The following is a 24368-nucleotide window of genomic DNA, read 5'->3' as shown; positions in this document are numbered from 1 at the left end:
TGTGGGTTCTGACATCAATCCAGTACCTAATTTCTACCCTTTCCCCTTCGACCACCAGTGCATCTTGAAATAGGAAGTGAAAAACTGGAGGCAGTTTTTCTTCCCAGAAGACCTTAGACTACAGTGATCATCATTTTGGATTGCATGGAAGTTCTTGCTGTAATGGCAAAGACACAGACTTAGAAAAGGGAAAAGAGGAGAGAAAGAGGTGGAGTGAAACCACTAGGACTAATAACACCCCTCCAGAGGCAGTGAGGGCTCCCAGCCTGTGCTAGAGACCACAAAGAAACAGCAGGTGGGAATATGGCAGTGGTGAGAGGCTGGACAGAGCTTTCTCCATCCAGGAAACTGGGCTCCTTCATGGACAATGTGCTTTGCTCTCTTCCAGCCCTTTCAAAAAGTGAAGAGAGTGGGTGCCACTAAACACATCTGCAATAAAAGCTCTGGAAGAGAAGAGAACAGCAACTGAAATAATACACCTTGTACCAAAACAAAACTGTATTTAAAACGCAACACCCAACTTCCTTTCAGGCTTTTGCCTGATGGTTTCCTCCACAGAGAGATTTTGCTGGAGTCTAAAGCCAGAAGAGCGTGAGTCAGGGACCACGGAACAGGGGCACTATACCACCATCTGCAGAAGCCTGGGCAGGGGAAAAGCTACATGGGGTCAACAGTCAGGCACGCCAGCCAGGGCGTGAGGGTTGGGAGCTCTTGCCTATCCAAAACAAGAGGCCCCAGCTGGCAGCCTGCTCCAGCCAGCAAACACCGCCTGCCCCCTGTCCCAGCGGGCCTTCAGCTGGTGTAGTAGATGTGGAAGTAGAGAGTCTTGTTGCGCAGCAGGGAGTAGGAGTTGTCGAACTTGAGCAGGTAGATGCCCTCGCCAGGGTAGTCGTGGCTGCCGGCCTGCACGTCTCGGTGGCTGTCCCGCCGGTACACGGGCATGACCTCCCCATAGCGGCCCCGCAGGGAGCTCCTGGAGCCTCGCTCCACGTCTCCAGCTGGGACAGGGTCTGCATGAGCAAAAGGCAGAGTGCCTGGATATGAGTTCAGAGACCAAATACGCCTACCTGAGGGTGAAAAGATGGACCAGGTAACCCAGTGGCTTTCACCCAGGGGAGATACTGTTGCCCTCCTATGGGCATTTGGAAATGTCTGGTGGCCTTCGGGCCATCAGAGTGACCAGTGGGTGATACGGGCATTTAGTGCTCAAGGGTCCAGGAGTGCTAAATATAGGGATAGTACCTTCTCAACAAAGCAGTGTCTCACCCCAAATGCCAATGGTATCTGCACTGAGAAACAGTGATTTAGCCTTATAGAGCCTTCCTAGCTCCAAGAGTATCTGGAAATTTCCAAGGGGGAGAAAAAGATACTTAGAAGGGAAAATTCTGACATCTTTTCATCCAACAGGTAAAAGAACTAGCTAAAGGAGGTAGGAAATGTGGAAAAGTGCTGAAATGCTGAAAGTGCTATATGGAGTGACCCCGAACTCCTACTGGTCCCCCGGAAGGGCAGCAAATAAGATCTGAGGTTCTCCTCCTTCCTGAACACATGCAGATTTCCCTGCAGACTTGCTTTTCCATGAAGAAGCAAGTTAAGGGAATGACTTAATGACTTAATCTTTCCCGTAAGATTATATGGGAAAATAAAGGAATAAGGCTAATGCTTAGAACCTACTCTTATACTACAAAACAAACAAACAGAAAAAGCAGCTTCAGGGCCATGTGAGCAGGCGCCGCAAGTAACAGCTGGAACAGAGCACAGAGACTATTTTTAAAACTGCTCTTGTCAACCAGCTGTGACAGTTTGGAGGGCGGAGAGAATGGGTACATTTAGCAAATTGTAATCACTCAGTTTGGTTCCAGACCAAGAATAAATGTAAATATCCCACAAGTAAGAGAGAAACATAAAATAATCTCAGATTTATACATGTGATCTGAAAAACACTGCCCATACATACACCAGCACGGATCCACCCCTTTTCCTGCCCCCAACCTATCCCTGTCCCCAAGGAGATCTTGGGGGACATGGCTAGGTACTGATTAAAAAGAAAAGAAGCTTTCCACTAAGGCATCAAAGCCACCCCACCAGAATGTTCTTTGAGGGTCTGACTTTGACCTGCATCACTCAACTTAGCTTGCCATGCTGAAAGGGATTCTTCACCTGCATTCTCAGGAAGAGGACGACTGGTACAACACAGGAAGTGATCGCTGCAAATTAGGTTGAGACAGAAAAGGAAACTGCAGATTATGTTAAAATTAAATTTACCTTCAATCTCCTCCTCTTCCTCCTCATCTTCATCCTCATCCTCACTGGAATCACTGACCTGCACCGTTATGTCAGTGCTGGTTACAGGGGTCCAGTCAAAGTAAACTCCAAAGCCAATGTCGTAGTCATCGGTCGCAAACTCCCAGCAGACACGCTTCCCCTCTGGGTGGGTAGGTACCCGGATGGTCACCACCTCACCCCGCTTCACCACCAGACGGCTGTTCTTCTCTTTGCCCAGCTTGCTTTTGAATTCCTTCATCTTGGCAAAGGTCCAGATGCACGGAGGTGCTATCAGAGGCGGGGAGACTGAAAGGACAGGCAGCTCACCACCGAGAAAGAGACCTGGAGGAAATGCTGCCACACCCGGCATTTTGCTTAGGGAGGTTGCCATAGTCGAAGACATTCTTCCTACTGGCTTCCCTGACTTCTTTTCACAAGGAAGGAGAGAGCACTGCCCTGAGGTGTGTCAGCTACTCAGCTTAAGAAATAGGTCTCTTTATGTACCATATATATACCTGGTACTCTATCCAGAATGTAATATTCAGATACTAGCTGTTTTTCCTCTTTTGTAATATAATCACCTATGTAATCCTATGCTTTCTCCTTCCTTTCTTTCTTTCCTTCCATCTGTCTGCCTGCCTTTCTTTAAGTACCCACTGGGAACCAAAAAAAAAAAAAAAAAAACACCTTCCACACCCCCAAAGGTCTCACCTCTCCTGTGGTCCCCCAGAAGGTCTGCAGATTCCAAATCAGCTGAAAGAATATCTACAGCTCCTGTGTGCTCAGACTGGATCATAACGATGTCCCCAGACCTTGGCAGACCATGGTACTTGGCCATCTGCACAAGAGAACTCTGGTTACAGGACATATATAAAGGCAGATTCCAATTAGCCTCTTTCCACCTGAAGGCTGCCTCCCCTGCCCTATTACCTCCACTCTCCCAACTCACAGTCTGAGTGCTAGTCAACATTCCTGCTCTCTCCTCCAGCCACAGGTTGCTAATAAATTCTACCCACTTTTTTTAATGCCATCAACATGTTCCCTAGTTTAAAGCTTCTTTCTTGTTCTCTCCTGCTTTTTGCAACTTTCCCACTTCAGACCCTTCATAAAATCCTTGCCCAAGATCACCCTCAAAATTTGCTACTGACTTTTCCATCGACAGCATTTCTGGGCGCAGCGTTTCTGGGCCATGCCTGCCCAGTCTCTCCCTTCGGCTCCTCTCAGGACAGCTCTTGCATCTGGGCTTTAGCTCAACCTTCACTCGGCTACACATCCTCCTGCTACAATTTCCATCCACAGGTTACTTCCAGGTCACTGTCAATCAGTTCACCAAAGTACTGCAGAGAGAGAATCTGGCTCCTACTCTCTGGCTGTCTCTGTCTCTCTCTCTCACCCATGGCACACCTTGGATGTCTCACCCTATAGGTTGTCTCATTCACTAACAATGTTGTATAAATAATCACAATCTCACCTTAGACCAGCCCCAGGATTTGCATTTAAACAGTATATTTGCTGCCTGACATCTAACTTGCATGTAAGTGCAAATATCACTCGATACTCACAAAGCCCTCACTGACCCATGGCAGGAGCCTGCAGTCTCTCCCTAGTGGGTTTCACTTCAAACCACTCAGATTACCATTCCCCTATTTCATGCTATTATGACTTAATTTCCTGCCCCTTCTCCAAGCAGTTGACAAGCAACTCAAGAAGAAATGTATGCCTACTGCCAACACGGAAGAGCACATCAGTGAGACAGCAGTCCAGTTAAGGAATCAGACTTATATTTGCAATAAATGAATGAATGAATAAATGAATGCTGTAATCCTCCCAGACTATTTTCTCATAATATCTGTTTCTGAAGAGTTAAGTTCTTCAGCTCTTATTTCCAATGTTAAATGAGGTAAATCAGACTTTGACTAACTTGCTTGAATGAGTCCTTCCTCTTACAGAAGGTTAAACAAAAGATTTAGTTTGCAACTTATTAGTTGCATAGACTTGGTAAAGTCACTAACAGCTCTGAGCCTCAGTTTCCTCATCTTTAAATTGGGGACATAATGGTACCTATCTCACAGGGTTGTTCTCAGGAGTAAATGACGTATTATGGATAAAAATGCTTTGTAAACTCTAAAGCATCATACAAATGTAACTATAATGTTCGGCATTGTCTTTACTGACACCATTTGTTATTCTAATATATATGTTAATAATGGTATGAACAACCCATCCCTCCATGGCAGGGAGACCACTACTACTGGTACCATTTCTATGGAATCTTTACCATAAATACCGAGTAGATCTACCACAAGAAAACTGAGACTAACACATAATCCAATGGTTGAAGTTTCCTCACATCAAGTGGATTTTAGACAACATGGGAACGTTCATTATAACACTTCATTATTTGAATAGATGCTTACTGGGTCCTAGTACAGTGATGGGCCCTGGGGAGGATACACATGATCATTCCCCAAATAATTAAACCATTGAGATGACAGTGCTTTCTAATTCCAACCCACCCAAATGCATCTAAATTCTGTTGTCACAAACTAGTGCTTTTCAGAGAGAGAGTAAGAATGTGCGCCCTACCTTGCTGAGGACCTGGGCCTGGTCTGCAGACAGCAATTCCTGTTCCACCGAGGCCTGTGCCTCCATGGCACTGGCTGCCTTCTGCTGATCTTCTGTGGCATCCTCCCTCACCGGAGATACCATCTGTGGCCTCCCAGAGAAAGAGAGCATGTCAGTTCAAGGACTCTTTTTTTTTTTCCCTGGCCACACCGTGCGGCTTGTGAGATCTTAGTTCCCTTGTGGGATCTTAGTTCCCCAACCAGGGACTGAACCGGGGCCCTGGGCAGTGACAGCGTGGAGTCCTAACCACTGGACCGCCAGGGAATTCCCCTCAAGGACTCTTTTCAAAGGCACAATGGTCCTGGAGAAACTCAGAAAGAAAAAAAACCTTCAAAGGGTACCCCCAACCCGTTTCCTCTGGCATTTGGGCCCACCGTCATTTCAGCTGACCACTGCCCAGGGCTGAAATGGCCTACAATGAAGCAGTGACAGCATGTGAGGGCTCAGGACTGACAACACCACATCCCAGGCTCCGAGAACCACGGTAAACACACAGCTCAGTCATCTGAGATAGACCGCAGGTCTGGTTTTTATTCCTCAGTCTGGGACCGATGCCATTTGCTCTGCACAGAATTTCAACAAAAGAAGAGTTAGAATCCCAGGTCTGTTCCACACATAAAGCTGCTGTTAGAAGCAAAGGGAGGAGGCCTCGCCTAAGCCAGAAGCTGATCACAAAACAAAGGAAGTACAGACTGATTAGCAAGGCAACCCTCTCCGCCTTATCCCAGGAGCATTCAGCGTTTCCATTCACACCCTATCACTGATATCCATAGCACACCCAGTTCACTTTTTTAAGCACGTTAATCTACTATCCCAATAACTTAAAACACAACTATTGGGACTTCCCTGGTGGCGCAGTGGTTAAGAATCCGCCTGCCAATGCAGGGGACATGGGTTCAAGCCCTAGTCCGGGAAGATCCCACATGCCATGGAGCAACTAAGCCCATGCGCTACAACTATTGATCCCACGTGCCACCAACTACTAAAGCCCGCGCACCTACCCATTCGCCGCAGCTAGAGAAAGCCCGCATGCAGCAACAAAGACCCAACGCAGCCAAAAATAAAATTAAAAAAAAGAAAACCACTATTCCAATAGCTGGTTTTAAAGAAGCAAGGGAATAATTTATGCTCTCTTCCATTTCTTTTGGCTTTGGAGAGACCAGAAAGTGAGTTAAGAGCCGGGGCTGTAGCACAATACCCCAGGCTTCTTGGAAGTCTGTTGCCAGCAAAAGGTGGCGTGGAGTCTTTAGACAAGCAGTTATCAAAGTATGGTCCAGGGACCGCTGGCGTCCTTAAGACTCTTTCAGGGGAGTCTGTGAAGTCAAAACCTTTTCATAATAATTCTAAAATATTATTTGCCTTTTTTCATTTTCATCTTCTCAAGAGTTTACAGTGGAGTTTTCCAGAGACTACATGACATATGATATCACAACAGAACGAATGCAGAAGCAGATCTGAGAATCCAACTGTCTTTTGTTAAGACACACATTAAAGAGATTTACAACATCCCTCTTCTCACTAAATTATTTTTTCTTTGGAAAACAATTGTTTTTCATTAAAGACATGTTATTTATATTAACATGTAATGAGTTCCTTATTATTTTAAATGAATAACTATTTTTTAATTTTCTAGTTTTAATTACTAGTAAACATTGTAAGATATAATTCACATAAACAAAAATTCTTTAAGGTCCTCAATAAATTTAAGAGTGTAAAGTTTTGAGAACTGCTGCTTTAGGGTATCGTCCATTTCCTCAGACAGGCTGAGCAAACAACTGGGAAACAGCACTACGAACTGCACAGGGAAACAGAGGGCTTATTTTGGAGTTCATTAGTTTCTTTCTTTCTTTCTTTGTTTTTTAACATAAACAAGAAAGATCACTCCTAGTTTATAAATTACCTCTTCTTCAGATAAAACAGAGCCATCTTTTGGAATATCTAAGTCACTCCAATTGACCTCAGAACAAACAAGAGGTAGTTACTATGAAAATCAGAGCTGTGGTTGATTATTCTGTGTGAACTGTAAATTGGTCTAGGCTGTGAGCCTATTTTATTCTCTTAAATCCAGAAATTAGAGCCCATTTTGGTTCCTTGGCACTACTTATTATGTCTCCTCCTCTATTAGGAGGTGAGCTTGATGGCAGGGACTGGGTCTCACTCCCTCTAGACTAACAGCTTCCATGGCCAAGCTTGTCGCATGGAACCCTGAGGCCCTTTGCACTCTGACCTCATCTCCTAGAATGACCTCCTCTTGCCTTGCCCAGTCCACGCCAGTCACAATGGCCTGTTGAATCTCTGAGAGTCCTCAAGCACCTCAAGCACTCCCCCACTGAGGGTCTGGGGGCCTGCTATGGCCTCAGCCTAGAATACTCTTCCCCCAGTTACTCAGGGCTTCCTTCCATCCTTCAGGTTTCTGCTCAGCCATCACTTTGGGAGAGGCTTCCCCTCCCTGGCTCATCACTCTTTACACCCGTACCCTGTTCATTTTTCTTCACTGCACTGATGACTGCCTGACATATTATGCACCATATTTTGTTGACTGCGAGATGCATATTTGTTTTCAGATTTTAATACAACTGAAATACAGGATGTCCTAAAAACTGCCGTGGGCCTGGAGTGACACGGAATCCCTCCTCAGGGGATTTGCATTTGCTTCTGCCAGGGCTTGGGAATGCTACCAACTGAGGTGACTTGAATTATGTTCTGTTTAAGAGTTTTGTTTGGACCACACTGGCAGAGTGAATTTACACAACAGACTTGTGGCTCATATTCTCAGGGGAGGTATTTTTCCCCCCTTACACAGCGCCAAGGTTGAGACATTCAAGTTGCCCTGCTCTCCTTTTCTGTGTGGAGCAATCTCTTTCCTCGTTTCTCTTTTCACTGAAGATGCAGGCTTTTGCGGGAGGTCTCTTATTAGCCTATCTTGGGCATTCTTTCCTTTCTTGGTGGTATATAAAATAACAGTACATCTTATAGTTGATGACAACTTAGATTCTACGAAATACGATGTATACTTTTTTTCCATCTACCTCCCCCACTAGAATATAAGCTACATGAGGCCCGGGATGTGGATTGTCTGTTCATTTGTGGTGTCTTCAGTGCCTAGAACACTGCCAGGTAATAGCAGGCTCTCAATAAATATCTGTTGAATGAATAAATTAATAAGTTAACTTTTGTTTGGGAACAAAAGAGGACTATTCGGAATGTGAGAACACAATAGTTAATCTGACCAGCAGCCTGACCTTACTGTATATGGCAGCTAAAATGTAGTTTCTTCTTTGCCTTTGTGCATGCTACTTTGCACAAATATGGTTCTGCTTATTTAAAAAATATTTTAAACAGGACACGCATAAATTTAATATTCACATTAGCATTTTATGCTCTGAAGAATTAGTGAAAGGTACTTTGGGAAAGATAAATTGCAAATCACTTGATGCAGATGATAAACCATGTAAAGGAAAAACTCTCACTGTAAGCCTTCTGGTTTATGCTAACCCAGAGCAGGGAGGCCATCCCAAAGGGAGGGAGAGATTGGCCAGCCAGCCTCACTAGAAAAGATCAAGAGTCATGCCGTTTCCATTTCTAAAATATACAAAACACAAACACCAGACTTCAGGCGTCATGCATGCTGGATTATTTTTCTTCACGCATCAGATTTTAGAAACAAAACTTGAAATTTTTATCTCCTTTTTTCTAAGAATAGTCTATATTCTTCACTCAAAAGATTTATTTACTCTTAGTATGAAAACATCAGCTCTGTACCAAAAGCCATCTCCCAAGGATCCTTCAAATCAGCATGTGCAGGGACTTCCCTGGTGGTCCAGTGGTTAAGACTCTGCGCTTCCACTGCAGGGGGCAGGGGTTCGATCCCTGGTCAGGGAACTAAGATCCCGCATGCCACGGGCCATGGCCACAAAACAAACAAACAAGAATCAACACGTGCAGAAAAAGCGTGGTGGTAGGAAAACGGAAGGACAGAAGGACACTCTTCTCACAGGATTTGATGAGAACATGAATTATCTCAAATAATCAATGCCTGGAGGAGGCTATGTCTTCTAAAAGTATCCTTATATGTAATAACCTAGTAGCTCTAAGCATAGAACTCAAAACCCTTCTGTTGCTACTTATGAGAAATAAGCTGTAGAGTAAACAAAACTAAAGCTGTGTGAACTTGGGAAAATTATTAAATTCACTGTTTCATTTTCCTCATCTTAAAAAAAATACTTTATTCGGTTTGTTACGAGGATTAACTGAGATAATACATTTTAACACCTAGTACAGTATTGAACGAACAGAAATATTTGATAAAAAGTAACTATTTTATTATCATTATTACAAAGAGGCATTCAATAAAGGGTGGCTATTATATTATTATCACAAACTGTATTAAAATTATATTAATTATTATTATTTTCCATTGTCTGAATTCTGGGGGAAAAAGTTTTATTTCATATACAAAGGTAAGAAGAGAGAATTTCTACTTAAGAAATAACATTTTAAATATATCATGGGTCTTCCCTGGTGGTCCACTGGTTAAGACTCCACGCTTCCACAGCAGAGGGCACAGGTTCGATCCCTAGTCAGGGAATTAAGATACTGCATGCCGTGTGGCATCGCCAAAAGAAAAAGAAATCTTAACATACCCCCACCCCCAGCAATCAACTTTGGGTGGGGCATGGAGACCACAGGTTCTACTGGACGGTACTGCACCATGAGCTGATCAGTTGGACTATAATATTCACTAGCTCAGCATTCTCCAAAATAAGTTTTTCATTAATTATTCCATTAATGTTTTGTGGCTTCCACTTATTCTAGGGCACAGTACTACTATTCCCTTTCTGCTATATACTCTGATATCAGTGATGGCAGGAGGATGAGATGGGTGGAGAGGGAAATTAAGAATGACAACCTGAAGATCATCATCGTGGCTGCAACACTGTGTTTGTGTGTGTGTGCATTTTATGGGTAAAAACCAAACACATGTTCTCTTGAAAGTCCATCTGTGGACACTCTTTTTCTTTCTTTTTTTTTTTTCTGGGCTGCGTCGGGTCTTCGCTGCCGTGCGCTGGCTTTCTCTAGTCGCGGCAAGCAGGGGCCACTCTTCGTTGCGGTGCGCGGGCTTCTCATCGCGGTGGCTTCTCTTGTTGCAGAGCACAGGCTCTAGGCACGTGGGCTTCAGTAGTTACAGCATGCGGACTCAGTAGGTGCAGCACACGGGCCCTAGAGTGTATGGCCTTCAGTTGTGGTGTGTGTGCGGGCTCAGTAGCTGTGGCACACGGGCTTAGTTGCTCCACGGCATGTGCGATCTTCCCGGACCAGGGATCGAACCCATGTCCCCTGCATTGGCAGGCAGATTCTTAACCACTGTGCCACCAGAGAAGTCCCTGGGATCCATTTCTAATGTTTTAACATTTTAACCTGGTCTTCAAGAGGAGATAAATGAAGACACTACACTATTTGTTACAGTTCTATTCTCTGAGAGTTAAAGAAAATTTTATAACCTGAAATAGACCTGCATTCCCCCTAAACACACTTAAGGATTGATTAATTAATGACAAAACACTCCATACTCTTCACTTCATCTTGTCTTCCCCCTTAAAGTCACTGTTTACTTCTTTCATCAATTACTATCTCAGAAGATAAAACTCCGAGAAGCATTATATCCCAAGTAGTTGCTGTCCCTACCTGTAGGATGAGGAATGGGGTTCCGGATCAGAGGCAGAAGCTGCTAGAGAGGTGACCTTGGTGACTTCTAGATCTTCATTCTCTAGAAAATCATGGGAAGAAAAATTCAATACCGGAGAAGGAACACAATCATAATTATCTTGTATCTTTTTAAAAAATCTGGCAGTTTCAACCAACTTTCTCTTTCTAAAAATAATCTAGGCACAAACTTTATACTCTGGGAGCCCCAGTACATAAATTATTCAAGTCATCACGTCCAAGTATTCTCAGACCATTATAACCTACTCATAAAAAAAATGTCATTTTCCAAAACAAGTCCCCACAGAATTCATCCTAATTCAAGGATCACATTTCACAGAAAGCAAATGGTTGAACTAGGCAGAACGTAAAGGACAGAATGGAATGTAGAATGAAATGAACTGGAATTCAGTGCCAAAGTAGAGAGTGCCACCTCTACATTCGATCAGCTCACATCACTGTATCCAGGGTCAGGTAAAGGATTTTTGTAATTTCATTCATTTACTCACTCACTCATTCACCAATGACTTACTGAATAACTGCTCAGCATCGTCAAGGAATACACAGGTGAAATGTACAAAGAAGACCAGTTTCCCAGGCTCACAACAAGCCTGTGACTGGTATTATCATTGCCATTTTGCAGGTAAGGAAACTAAGGCATAGAGATAGGATGCACATCCAGGCAATTATGCTCTTAACCATTAGGTGTTACTAAGTTTCATGGTGTATTCATGTAGCCTTTCCTGTGAGCACTCAGAAAAGCATATGGTTTAGTGTGTTTAGATAACCCCTGGTGAACCTCCTCTAGTTAAGACAGCAAAAAAACTGAAGCCCAAAGTTCACTTTTCAATATAAAATATAACTTACTGATGTAAACCTCAAACACTGAAAATTTCAGAATTTGGTAGCAACATAAAAGTATAAAAGGTAAATATTTGTGATTCAACTTTAGTCTCATTTTTTTTTGTATGTGAATAGGATCTATTTTCTTCTTGTCAACTCACATTCTCATAGGTAGAAAGACCTTACAGCTTATGCTACCTGATTTTCCTCTTGTGAGATAATAGAAAATACATATATTAGTTTCTGCCCCCAGTTCCTGGCACAGAACTAAAACCTTTATAATTCCCTAAGTGATTAGAGCACTATGAGTACCTTTTGTTCTAATATTTGGTCTTTGATTTGGTTCCTGCCACAGAGTTCCTTAATTCCATGGAATTTCCTGGGTGATAACAATGTCTCTTGTTCTAATGAGGTACCTCTTGGGCCCCTACATGGGGGCTGGTAAAGCAAGAGACAAAGCCATGATTAGAAGCTTGGGATTTTCAACCCCACCATCCTTTCTCCAGAGAGGGGAGAAGGGCTGGAAATGGAGTTAATGATTGATCACACCTACATGATGAAGCCTTCATAAAAATCCCAAAAGTACTGGATTTGGAGAGCGGCCAGCTCAGTGAACACATCTCTATAGCAGGAGGGTGACGCACCCCAACTCTGTGGGGACAGAAGCTCCTTCACTTGGGACCCTCCCAGACCTCGCCCTCTGTATCTGACTGTTCATCTGTAACCCTACCATATCTTTTAATAAACTGGTAAACGTAAGTGTTTCCTTGAGTCCTCTGAGCTGTTCTGGCATTTAATCAAACCCAAGGGGGAGGAAGTCATGCGAACTACCAATTTGTAGTCAAGTCTGACAGAAGTTGTGGGTAACCTGGGCAACTACTACTGGCAATTGGCATCTGAAGTGGGATGGGAGCAATCTTGTAGGATTGAGCCCTTAACCAGTGGGATCTGACACTATCTCCAGGTAGATGGTGTTTAGAATTGAGTTAAATTGTAGGACACCCAGCTGGTGTTGCAGAGTTGCTTGGTGTGGGGAAAAAACTCCACACATCTGGTGTCAGAAGTGTTGAGAATGTGGCTGTGTGACAGAGTAAAGGAGAAACACAGGAGGACTGAGGTTTTCTTTACACCTCTCAACAAAGGAACTGAGTCTAAGACAAAAGTCAGACGTTCCCCAGGGTCCCCTAGTCTGTGAAGAGGCCCTTTTCACCAAGAGATAATGAGAATAAAAAGTTCTTCCCTATGTTGACCTAAGTAAAATTCGCTTCCTAATAAATTCTGCTCTTCGATCAATACTCCCCACAATATCCTTTCAAATATTTACAGCCTGCTATCACATTTCCTGCAAGTTCCTTCCCAGGCCGACCATCTCCAGTTCTCTCCATCATCTCTTTGTTCCATTTCAAGAAAAGAGCTAAAATGGACAACTTTTTCAGATGAGTCCTAAACCATGCAGAGTACATGGAGACAATCATCTCTTAATAAGGACACAGTATTTCTTGACGTAAGACATTAACTGGGCACTAGATTTTTTTAACTGCAAACTTACCCCATTGGCCTAAATAAGTCAATCAAGATCTCCAAGGGCTTATAAAAATAAACTTATTCCAAGCTCAGTCTCTCCTATGCTCTATTTTTGAAACAGATTTTTGGAACATAACTGACTTCTTAACTTAAACGCAGGACTTCATGTATCCGTATTACTGATTTTAAATTAGGTTTTTGAAATGACACAAGTACATGCTTTGCGCATTGTAGAACAAATTAAATACAGATAAGAAAACATTCCTTATTTACCCTTCCAGACTTTAATATACAAATAATCCATTATTCAGTGTAGAAAAATCAGGAAATACAGACAAGAAATAAACAAAACAACCAAACACAATCCCACTAGCCCAAAATAACCACTGTTAACATTTTGGTGCATATCCTCTCAGAAATATATTTATACATATACATACACATATATGTGCATATTTATATGTATTACACATATAGATAAATGTATACGTATAGACATCTATATATTTATATATTTCCCCCCCCATCCCCAGCAATCAACTTTGGGTGGGGCATGGAGACCACAGTTTCTACTGGACAATACTGTACAATGAGTTGATCAGTTGGACTATAATACCTACTAGCTCAGGTATGAATACAGCTTTTCATTAATTATTCCATTAATGTTTCATAGTTTCTACTCATTCTAAGGCTCAGTACAAATATAAATGTATATATAATATTTATATATGTATTATATAAATATTTATATAAAAATTCTAGTTATATACCTATATTTCCGAAAGGACATGTACCTAATATTATTGAACATTATTCATGAAAATTTTTCAGGGTCAATAAAAATGGGACTAGGGCTTCCCTGGTGGCGCAGTGGTTGAGAGTCCGCCTGCCGATGCAGGGGACACGGGTTCGTGCCCCGGTCCAGGAGGATCCCACATGCCGCGGAGCGGCTGGGCCCGTGAGCCATGGCCGCTAAGCCTGCGCGTCCGGAGCCTGTGCTCCGCAACGGGAGAGGCCACAGCAGTGAGAGAACCGCGTACTGAAAAAAAAAAAAAAAAAAAAAAAAGGGACTAAAAAAATAATTTAAAATGGCAGCATATTACCCCATAGGCTGTACCATAATTTCTTTAACCAATCCCCAAGCCCCTATTGTTAGAGCTAGACTCTGTTTCAAATCTTTCCCTGTTATAGACAATTATGTTATATTAGAGATGTCTACAATCCTCTCTTAAGAACTTTGCCTGTCCACAGCCTTGAAGGGGCAGTCCTGTGACCAGGGAACACTATGTTGGCTATTGGTTTTGGGTGAACATCTGCCCCACAGTTTCCAATTCTCTTCCCCCGAGTCTGGGGTTGGTACCAGAGCCCAAAACAAACTGAAGAGCCTCAGTCGGGTCAGGGACTGAGGCTACCTTTTGGAAGAAGCCTTTGCATGCCATGCAAAAGCAGATGACTAAGCAGAGGAGACAACTGTCAGAGACAGAAAATAATGCATTCAAGCAAAAAGAAACAAGGCGTGGTGGGGTCCAGGCAGCTGGTGTCAGGTGAACCCAGATTAGGGACAACCAAAGGAAGCTGCACCTTGGCCTCCTCTGAGCCAAAAGCTGAGCCCTGGATTGTCATTTTATTATTTATAGGAGTTCTGGATACAAATTTTTGTCAATTGTATGTTATAAATACCTGCTTCCACTCTGTGATTTACCTTTTCACTCTTCTAATGGTGTCTGTCCTTTGATGAACCAAAGTTCTTAATTTTAATGTAGTCAAAATTTATCAATCTTTTCCTTTATTAGTCTTTGTGTGTCCTGTTTAAGATGTCTTTCCCTACACTGAGATCAAGAAAATATTCTCCTTTATTATTATTGTCTAGGAGCTTATTGTATTTTTTTTCACATTTTGATCTACAGTCCAACTAGAGTTGATTTTTTGTGTTTATGGTGTGTGAGATAAGGATCAAGGTTTTTTTTCTTTTCCTTCTTTCTCTTAGGATATTCAATTTTACCAGCAATATTTACCATTCTTGCCCCACTACTCTAAAGTACAATCTTTGTTGCAAATGAAAGATTTTGTTTCTAGGCTCTTATTTCTATTCCTAGGGCTTAACTGGGCTATTCTGTAAAAGCCTTAAAATAAGTCTTGATTGTAAATCAACTATAATTCAATAAAACTTTTTTTAAAAAGTCTCGATACCTGATAGACCAAATCTTCCCATCTTGTTGTTCTTACTTGAGTGTCTTTGGTATTGGCCTTTCATTTCTCTATATATTTTAGAACCAGCTTGTCAAACTCCACCCAAAAGGCCCACCAAAACCTTCTAGGAAATTTATTGGGATTGTATTTTATCTATAAATCAAGTTGGGGAGAACTGATATCTTTACAATACTGAGTCTTCCAAACTAAGAATATGGTAGACCCTTCCATTTACTTATTCTTTAATTTCTCTCAATAATAATGTATTATAATCTTCTGCATAAAGTTTTTGCATATATTTTGTGAGATTTGTTTCTAGGTATTTGAAGTTTCTTTATTCTATAGTAAATTACATATATATATATATACACATATATATTTAACTTCTTTGCTAGTATACATGAATGCAATGGAATTTTGCATATTGACCTATATCCAACACTCTGGACAAATTTATTAATTTCAATAAATAATCTATAGATTCTTTTGGATTTCCATGTACACAATCATCATCTGCAAGTAACAGACTGAATAGGATTCCTTTATAATCCTCATATATTTTATTTTTCTTGCCTGACTCTTCTAGCTAGAATATCCAGTAAAATGATGAAAAGCAAGTGGTGAGAGTGGACAACCTTGTCCTATTCCTAATCTCAGAAGGAAAACTTTCAAATTTCCCCATTAAATTTGATGCTGCTTGTAGGGACTTTGTAGATATGCTTTATCCAATTAAGAAAGTTTCCTTTTATTCCTTGTTTGCTAAGTTTTGAATCATAAGTAGAGGCTGAATTTTACCACTTTTTTCTGCTTCTACTAGACTGATAATTTTTATCCTCTACTGTATTAAAATGGTGATTATACACCTGACTTTTTTAAAAAAAATGTTAAAGCAACTTTTCATTCCTAGAAAAACCCAACTTGGTCATATATATTGCTGGATTCAGTCTGTTAATCTTTTGCTAATGACTTTTTGCATCTATGTTAATGAGGGAGATTAAACTGCAATTTTCTTTTCATCTGGGATCATTTTGATTCTGCCTAAAGAATTCAGTTACCTGTAGGTGATAAATCCTGTTTTTGATTGCCTGAAAATATCTTTATTTCACCTTCATTCTTGAAGACTATTTTCACTGAAAAAAATTCTATATTGGTAGTTATTTTCTTTCAGTATTCTAAAGATAATCTAGCTTTCACTGCTCTGTGCATAAGTCAGCTTTCAGTCTAATTACTATTCCTTTGAAGGCAAACTGTAATTTTTTTCTGGCTACTTTTAATATTTTGTCTTTGCTTTGGTTTTATAGAGTTTTAATTTAATGTGTACCTACTGTGGCTTATATACCCCTACCTGGGGTGTACAGGGCTTTGTGAATCTGTAGATTCCATTAGTTTTGGAAAATTCATAGCTATTATCTCATCAAACATTGCTTCTGTCCATTCTTGCTCTCCTTACCTTCTAGGACTCCAATTATACAAATGTTAGACCTTTTTACCATATCCTCTATGTCTCATCTCTTTCCTGAATTTTCCATTGTTGTATTTTTACATATTTTCTTTTGACCTTTCTTCCAGTCCACTGTTCTCTCTTCAGGTCTAATAACTTGTTGTTAAACCTATCAACAGAATTCTTCATTTTCATCTGTATTTTTCAGTTACAGAATTGCTATTTGGTTCTATTTTTATAAATTTCAATTCTCTGCCAAATTTCTCAACTTTCTCTTTTACCTCCTGAACATAATAAATATAATTTTTAATTGAAGTATAGTTGACTTACAATATAATTATTTTTAAGTCTGTATCTGGTAACTCCAAAATCTGATGCTCCTATGGATCCATTTTTACTGTCATTTCTTTTGATTTTTGTTCATATTGTGTCTTTTCATGCATTTGGTCATTTTTGATACATGCCAGAAATTGTTCCAGTAAAACTGTTTGTCAAAATAATTTGAAGACTACAGTGACCCTTCAGAAAAGATTTGCCTTTGCTTCTTCCACATACCTGGGGGCACTAGCACCCTGGGGTTAACTTAATCCAATTTCATGAACTCAGATGTTTCTGAAGCTGAGCTGTAGTCTTTGCAATGGCCTGCTTCTAACTTACCCTTACTTCTAGAACATGGCCTTTCATGGTCCTAACCCAGAGAAAAGGGGGTTAACCAGGGTTCCCCCTACTTGATTAACCCCTGTTGCTTTAGTTCAGAGAAGCACTTCCACAGTCTTGCCATTAAGCCTCCCCACTTAGGAGTTCAGCATATCCTCTCAGAGGAGAAAGGAACCCCAAATTGGACTCTCATCCTTGGACCTCTATCTTTTTTTCTTTTTTTTTTTGCAGTACGCAGGCCTCTCACTGTTGTGGCCTCTCCCGTTGCAGAGCACAGGCTCTGTATGCGCAGGCTCAGCGGCCATGGCTCACGGGCCCAGCCGCTCCACGGCATGTGGAATCTTCCCGGACCGGGGCACGAACACGTGTCCCCTGCATCGGCAGGCGGACTCTCAACCACTGCGCCACCAGGGAAGCCCTGGACCTCTATCTTTATACTTCTGCCCTCACATGGATCATAGCCTAATAATTATTCATTATTTGGCTAGCTGACTAGCTTTCCAGGATCTTCAAGCAGATGTTTATATTTTGACAATTATTTCCTAATTGTCCCCAGTGGGAGAAATAATCCCAATTACCTAGTCTAACATTACACAAAACAGAAACCTGCATTGCCTCTACCCTTTTCAGTTTTAAGATACCTTAGTGAATAAAATGGAAACAAAATAGAATTTTTACAAGTCTGCCTTCTTTCTGTCACTGGCGAACAGTATCAGCCTCTGTAAGTAGTGGATCACAGTGAAGACTTCGATAAGGTTGAATTTTTAGACAGAAATGAAAATTAGCACAAGAATAAAGGAAGTCAGTAGTGGATTTAAAGAGTAACATAATAAAATAAGCTGTAAGGATATACTGTACAACACGGGGAACATAGCAAATATTTTATAATAACTATAAACAGTATAACATTTTAAAATTGTGAATCACTATATTGTACACCTGTAATTTATACATTATACATCAACTATACTTCAATTAAAAAAAGAGGGCTTCCCTGGTGGCGCAGTGGTTGAGAGTCCGCCTGCCGATGCAGGGGACACGGGTTCGTGCCCCGGTCCGGGAAGATCCCACATGCCGCGGAGCAGCTGGGCCCGTGAGCCATGGCCGCTGAGCCTGCGCGTCCAGAGCCTGTTGCTCCGCAACGGGAGAGGCCACAACAGTGAGAGGCCCGCGTACCGCAAAAACAACAACAACAACAACAGAATTGTATGAAAATCATCCCTAAGGAGATTTACAAACTGTATTTCATAGAAACTTTATCCGAGATAAAAAAAAACCCAGAAGAGGTCAGTTCCTGATGAGCAGAAAGGCAAAAAGAGATACATAGAATGGCTCCAACTTACAATATAAACACAGTGAAGAATCTCATGACATGCTTGTGTGTATTTTTTTCTCAATAGGTAATACATGCACATTATTCAAAATTCAAAAAGCATAAAAGTATACAGTGAAAACTTCCTCCCATCTCAGTCCCTACCTCCAATGTTACTAGGTTTTGGATAGTCTTCCAGAGATATTTTGCATTAAAAAAGTGTGTATGTGTGTATAAAAAGAATATATATATACTTTTTCACACAAATAATGGACATACTAGACATGCTAGCATACACGTTGTTTTTTCTACTTAACATCTCAGAGACCTTTCCATAACTATATATAAAAAAACTTCCTCATTCTTTTCCACAGCTGATTAATATTTCAATGGCTGGATATTCCATAATTTATTTAACCACTTCCCTATTGACATTTATGTCCTTTCTAATCTTTTTTTTTTTTTTTTTTTTTTGCGGTACACGGGCCTCTCACTGTTGTGGCCTCTCCCGTTGCGGAGCAACAGGCTCTGGACGCGCAGGCTCAGCGGCCATGGCTCACGGGCCCAGCCGCTCCGCGGCATGTGGGATCCTCCCGGACCGGGGCACAAACCCGTGTCCCCTGCATCGGCAGGCGGACTCTCAACCACTGCACCACCAGGGAAGCCCCTTTCTAATCATTTACCATTACAAGCAATGCTATAATAACCTTGTGTCTGTGTCATTAAATAGGTGTGTGATCTATAGGATAAACTCCTGGAAAAAAATGCATCAATGAGGACATATATTGTAATTTTGAAAGATATTGACAAATTGCCCTCCATAGCATTTGTATCAATTTCCACACCCCTCAGCAATACATGAAAGTTTGTGTTTCTGCACACCGTTGCCAACATATAGTGAGATATTGAACTACCCAGCATAGTTACGATTTTCACTTCCCTTATTGTGAGTTAGGTTGAGCATCTTTCATATGTGAAGAGCCACTTCTCATAGCATCTTAACAACTTAATGTATGCAGGGAAAAAAAAGTGAAAAGAGATATTGCTTTTGATTTTTAAGGTTAAATATATTCGCTAAACTATGTAAGAACTACTGGTAAAACAACTTGTAATTGGATTCAGAGAGGCAGGAAGTAAGAAAAGGAGAAAGAAATATATGTTTATTTCCAGAAGTTTAAAGTGTGGAAGATGCAGTCCTGTTTTAAACAGAGAGAAAACAGGGCTTCCCTGGTGGCGCAGTGGTTGAGAGTCCTCCTGCCAACACAGGGGATGCAGGTTTGGGCCCTGGTTCGGGAGGATACCACATGCAGCAGAGCAACTAGGCCCGAGCTTCACAGCTGCTGGGCCTGCACTCTAGAGCCCGTGAGCCACAACTACTGAGCCCGCGTGCCTAGAGCCCGTGCCCTGCAACAAGAGAAGCCACCGCAATGAGAAGCCCACACACCGCAACAAAGAGTAGCCCGCGCTCGCCCACCACAACTAGAGAAAGCCCGCGTGCAGCAACAAAGACCCAACGCAGCCAATAAATAAATTAATTAATTAATTAAAAAAAAAAAACAGAAACCCAAAAACCACTGGGGCTCTTTGGCATAGACTTCCACTCTTTTGCTCCACCTAATATAGTAACCACCAATTTTTAAATTTTAATTGAAATCGAAATAGCCACAGATAAGCAACATTTCCATCACTGCAGAAAGACTTATTGCACTGCTCTAAGTCCTACATAAGAAAAATGAACAAGTTCACCTGACCTGTTTGCAGTCCTTGACGTCTACATGCATTGATAGCTCTCAGGGTCATATATACCAGACCAAGTTCTGCTCACTTCAAGGTCATAACAGATTTTGCCCTTTATTTTCCCCAAAGCTCCCTAAACTTAAAAAACAAACAAACAAAAAAACGATGAAAGAAAGAAAAGCCCTGTTCTTAAGTGATGTAACATATGCCTCAGAGAGTTTCACTATATAAAGAGTGATCTCTCTCTCCTCTTGGGAACTGAAGGACCCAGGTGCCCCCAAATAAAAGACTATTAAAAACAATTACAGTTCATAAAACAACAAGAACACCATGACCAATGGAGAGCTTAGTTCAGAAGAACATCAACATTTTTCTTACTTTATTACCAAAACCGCAGCTGACAAACACGAAGACCCTCCAAAGGTATTCTTTGCCTAGAATACCTTTAAAAAACAAGTCATGGTTATTCTGGATAATTATAAATTCCTGCTTTGAAGAACAAGACACATTGAAAAAAATCAAAACCCTTAATTCAATAACAACTCCAATCTCATTTCTTATTGCTGAGAGAATGACACAAACCTCTTTTGTTGTTATTGTTGTTTTTGGCTGCGTGGCATGTGCGATCTTATTTCCCCAACCAGGGATCGAACCTGCTCCCCTGGCAGTAGAAGCACGGAGTCTTCAACCACCGGACCACCAGGGAAGTCCCCCGAAACCTCTTTTGATTTCATTCTTAGGCCTCTATTGCTTACTCATTGGATCATTTTCCAGAGGAAGGTGGCAGAAAGATCCAATCAAACAAACTGCTAGTTCCAAGCAGTGTTTTGAGTTTACTCCCAAGCCTATACAGCTCTGAGTTAAGCCAAATGCATGCTTTGCACACCACTTTGGAAACCCAGCTGAACTCTAACTCATGGTTTCTCAACAGCTGCACTACTGACATCTGGGCCAGATAACTCTTCATTGTGGGGGCAGTTCTGTGCATTGGAGGCTGTTTAGCAGGTTCGCTGGCCTCTACCCACAAGATGTCAGTAACAGCGCTTCCCCTCCTCCCCAACCCAAGTTGTGACAATCAAAATGTCCCCTGGGAGAGGCAAAATCGCTGCTGGTTGAGAACAACTGCTTTCACCTAAAGAGCATTCTTGATATCTCAACCCTAATTCCTCATATTCATTTGATGCTCCTTCAAACCTGTTGAGACTTTGTCTCACAATCCAGCAAATATTTACAGAACCTCTAGGACACATCAAGGACTCTAGGAGAGAAACAGACAAGATAGATTCTGTCCTTACCCTTAAGCTGGTTTCTTGGGGGTACGTACATAAAGAATTGTAATAGGGACTTCCCTGGTGGTCCAGTGGTTAGGACTCTGTGCTTCCACTGCAGGGGGCGAGGGTTCAATCCCTGGTCAGGAAACTAAGATCCCACATGCCGCACAGTGTGGCAAGAATTGCAATAAAAGACACCCAATTATATAAAGTTTTGAATGGTCGATTTTTCTTCCTGGGTACTCTCATCTTACCAAACTAAAAACCCCTAGACAGCAAAGACCGTAACCTGCCCTAGAATGCCAATACTTGATTAATGGCCAATAGAAATAAAAATAAACTATTCTGAACTTCATCATAACAAGGTGACAATTTCAGACAGACAGTAAAAACTCCACACCTAACTTGAGCAAATAAGTTAACTTCTCTCAGCTGTAGTTTGTTCTTCCGTAAAATGGGGAGGAAATGACTGTTGACAGGATTAAGTCAGATAATACAAGGAAATCTTTTTCCACATTCTGGCACAGAGTAAGCATTCAATTAATGTAAGCTATCATTACTATTATTTTATTAACTATTTTATTAGCAACAAATCTTACCTCAAGGGGAAGAGCTTGCTCTGAGCTACAATAACAAACCCCTACATGACATAAAAGAAATCAACACTCACCCTGTTTTCTGAGGGCAAGAAGAAGAAAGTAATCATAAGTATTTCCATCAACATCCTGGGAGGAAAATGTGAATGCAGGAACCAATTACAAGGTTTGGGGGTGGGGGGAGAGACACACTCAGAGACAAACCCACTATCCTCCAATACATTCCTGGACTATTCTTAAGACCTTTCTGTTTAAAATGCTTGGGTATATTTGCCACAAGGATCTAAAGAGGAAGTAAAAAAAAAAAATCCTTAATTTATAAATATTAACACATGCAAGGGACAGATGTTTATGAGACTTTCTAAGTGTTCATTTGCTTAATCGTTCAGAAAGTATGCTTAAAATTTCTATTGCTATAATGTTAAATACATGCCAGCAATTCTGAATTTACTACAAAGCATAAGAGTTCATACGAAGGAAAAAAGACAATTGTTAGATATTTTAAAGTAAGAGAATATAAAGTCACATGAAAAAGCTGGGTGATTCAAAGCTTGTGGGTGTGTGTGTTTGACCCAAGCAGCATTAGGAAATGGGAGATATTTAGGATAGAAGTAAAAGACGGGGAAAGTCACCATACCCGGAGATACACATCCAGGAACACCTCCTCTGACAGCACGTGGAGTTTCGGTGAGCAAAAACAGACCTTATTCTCATAACGGATAACACCGGTTTACTGTGTACCGTGGCTTAGGCACCAAGTGCCTCATACATAGTGGTCCATGCAATCCTATAGTGCCCACATTTTACAGATGAGGAAACAAACACAGATGAGTGATTTGCCCAAGTAAATTCAAGATTCACACTCCAACCCAGGCATCATGGTACCACCTCTACCGCTATACTTCATGGTGTCTATTTTAATTTCAGAACTGGAAATTTAATTTTTACTTGCTACTTAGTGAGCCCAGTACTCCCCCCCTACCTACCCTTCCGTATTTCAAATGAGCATCTTTTTAGTTGCATCCCGTGTGGTGATGATAAGGAGGCTCGGAAGGTAAGTGTAATCGCTGGACACTTTCGCCTTCGGACACTGACAATGAGGTAATCCACACGGAGGAACTAGCGTGGGTGGAAGTAAGACAGTCTCCGGAACAAGAGGAGGGTCCCGGAGAATGAGGGAGGGTCGCCAAAGTTCCTATTTCAGCCCCGATTTCCTGCCTTGGCTCTGGCCGCTTTGTTCATTCAAAAGACCCCAGAGCCCACCTATTTCCAACTGCGCTTTTCATCTCGCCCACTCTAAAAGGCGGAGAGGATGGATGCGAGGTGAGGCGCGGGGCCCTATATGCAGGCAGGCTACAGCAAACGGGATTCTGGACAGAGGAAGGCGAGGCTGCCTATTCGGATGGGGGCAGAGAGGCGCGTGGAAAGGCTGGGACCTGGGACAGAGGTGAGGATCGGGGTGGGGAGCCAGAAGCAGGGGCAGCAAGGCCGGTGGGGTCGGGGTCGGCAGCCAAGGAGTGATGGGCAGGCGTGCTGAAGGTGAAGAGGCGCCAGGGTCAGAGATGCCCTATCACTACCATCCGGGCTCTTCTGCGAAAGGAAGCGGGGCAGGAACCAAGGCATTTCGAAACAGGAGTAGAAAATAATCTCGAGCGAAGACCAGGCCCGAAGGATGGCGGCGGCGGGGGCGGGAGTCGCGGCCTGGGGGAGCCGGGCCCGGGCAGGAGCGAAGGCAGGGTCTCCGCGCGCGAAGGGGCTGCCCAGGCCGGTCCGCTCCTCCGGGCAGAGCGGGGCAGAGCGCGGCCGAGCCTCGCACCGAGGTGCGGGGTCCCGAGGCCGGCGGCACCCACCCGCCGGCGCCCGGCCTTGCGTACCTGAGGCGGCCGCCTGGCTCCCCTCCACTCCCGGGCCGTCCCCGACGCCGTGCGCCGGCCCTCGGCGGGCTGCGGGGCTCCAGACGCCCGGCCCCTCAGCCGCCCGCCGGTCCGACATCTGCAGCCAGCGTCCGCAGCGCCTCCGCAGCCTGCCGCAAGTGGCTCCGGAAAGAGCCGAAGGCCCAGCGCGCCGGGAAGAGCCGAGCGGAGCCCGCGGGCCGGAAGGGGCAGCGCGTCGGCCCCGAGCGGTCGCGAGAGCTCTGGCTAGCGGAGGCCTGCGACGCAGGCTCGGGGAGGGTTACTGCGTGCTTATGATCGCAGGTTTTTAAA

The 24368-nt window shown here is 42.6% G+C and overlaps 1 protein-coding gene across 8 annotated transcripts; it reads right to left on the bottom strand.

Annotated features, from left to right (window-relative positions):
- Positions 1–480: 480 nt before the first annotated feature.
- On the bottom strand, positions 481–24358 carry TMED8 (transmembrane p24 trafficking protein family member 8). 8 transcript variants are annotated; one of them, XM_060128563.1, is made up of 7 exons: positions 24039–24178; positions 11749–11874; positions 10576–10657; positions 4852–4974; positions 2977–3103; positions 2266–2619; positions 481–1010 (listed from the first exon to the last, which is right to left on the bottom strand). In XM_060128563.1, exons 4-7 carry the CDS (start codon positions 4972–4974, stop codon positions 793–795), a joined length of 822 nt encoding a protein of 273 aa, XP_059984546.1. In that variant the 5' UTR covers positions 10576–10657; positions 11749–11874; positions 24039–24178; the 3' UTR covers positions 481–792. The 8 variants fall into 8 exon arrangements, with proteins under 8 accessions (XP_059984546.1, XP_059984480.1, XP_059984251.1 ...); XM_060128497.1 differs by having other exon boundaries at positions 4852–4981; positions 10576–10655; positions 24039–24172; XM_060128621.1 differs by lacking the exon at positions 11749–11874 and adding an exon at positions 2130–2207 and having other exon boundaries at positions 870–1010; positions 2324–2619; positions 4852–4981; positions 24039–24358.
- Between the last annotated feature and the right edge of the window lie 10 nt (positions 24359–24368).

Source organism: Lagenorhynchus albirostris, chromosome 1 (genome assembly GCF_949774975.1).
Source record: "Lagenorhynchus albirostris chromosome 1, mLagAlb1.1, whole genome shotgun sequence".
Classification (NCBI taxonomy): Eukaryota; Metazoa; Chordata; class Mammalia; order Artiodactyla; family Delphinidae; genus Lagenorhynchus; species Lagenorhynchus albirostris.
The sequence above is the reverse complement of the archived record's forward strand: the minus strand, read 5'-3'. Positions and strand labels throughout refer to the sequence as shown.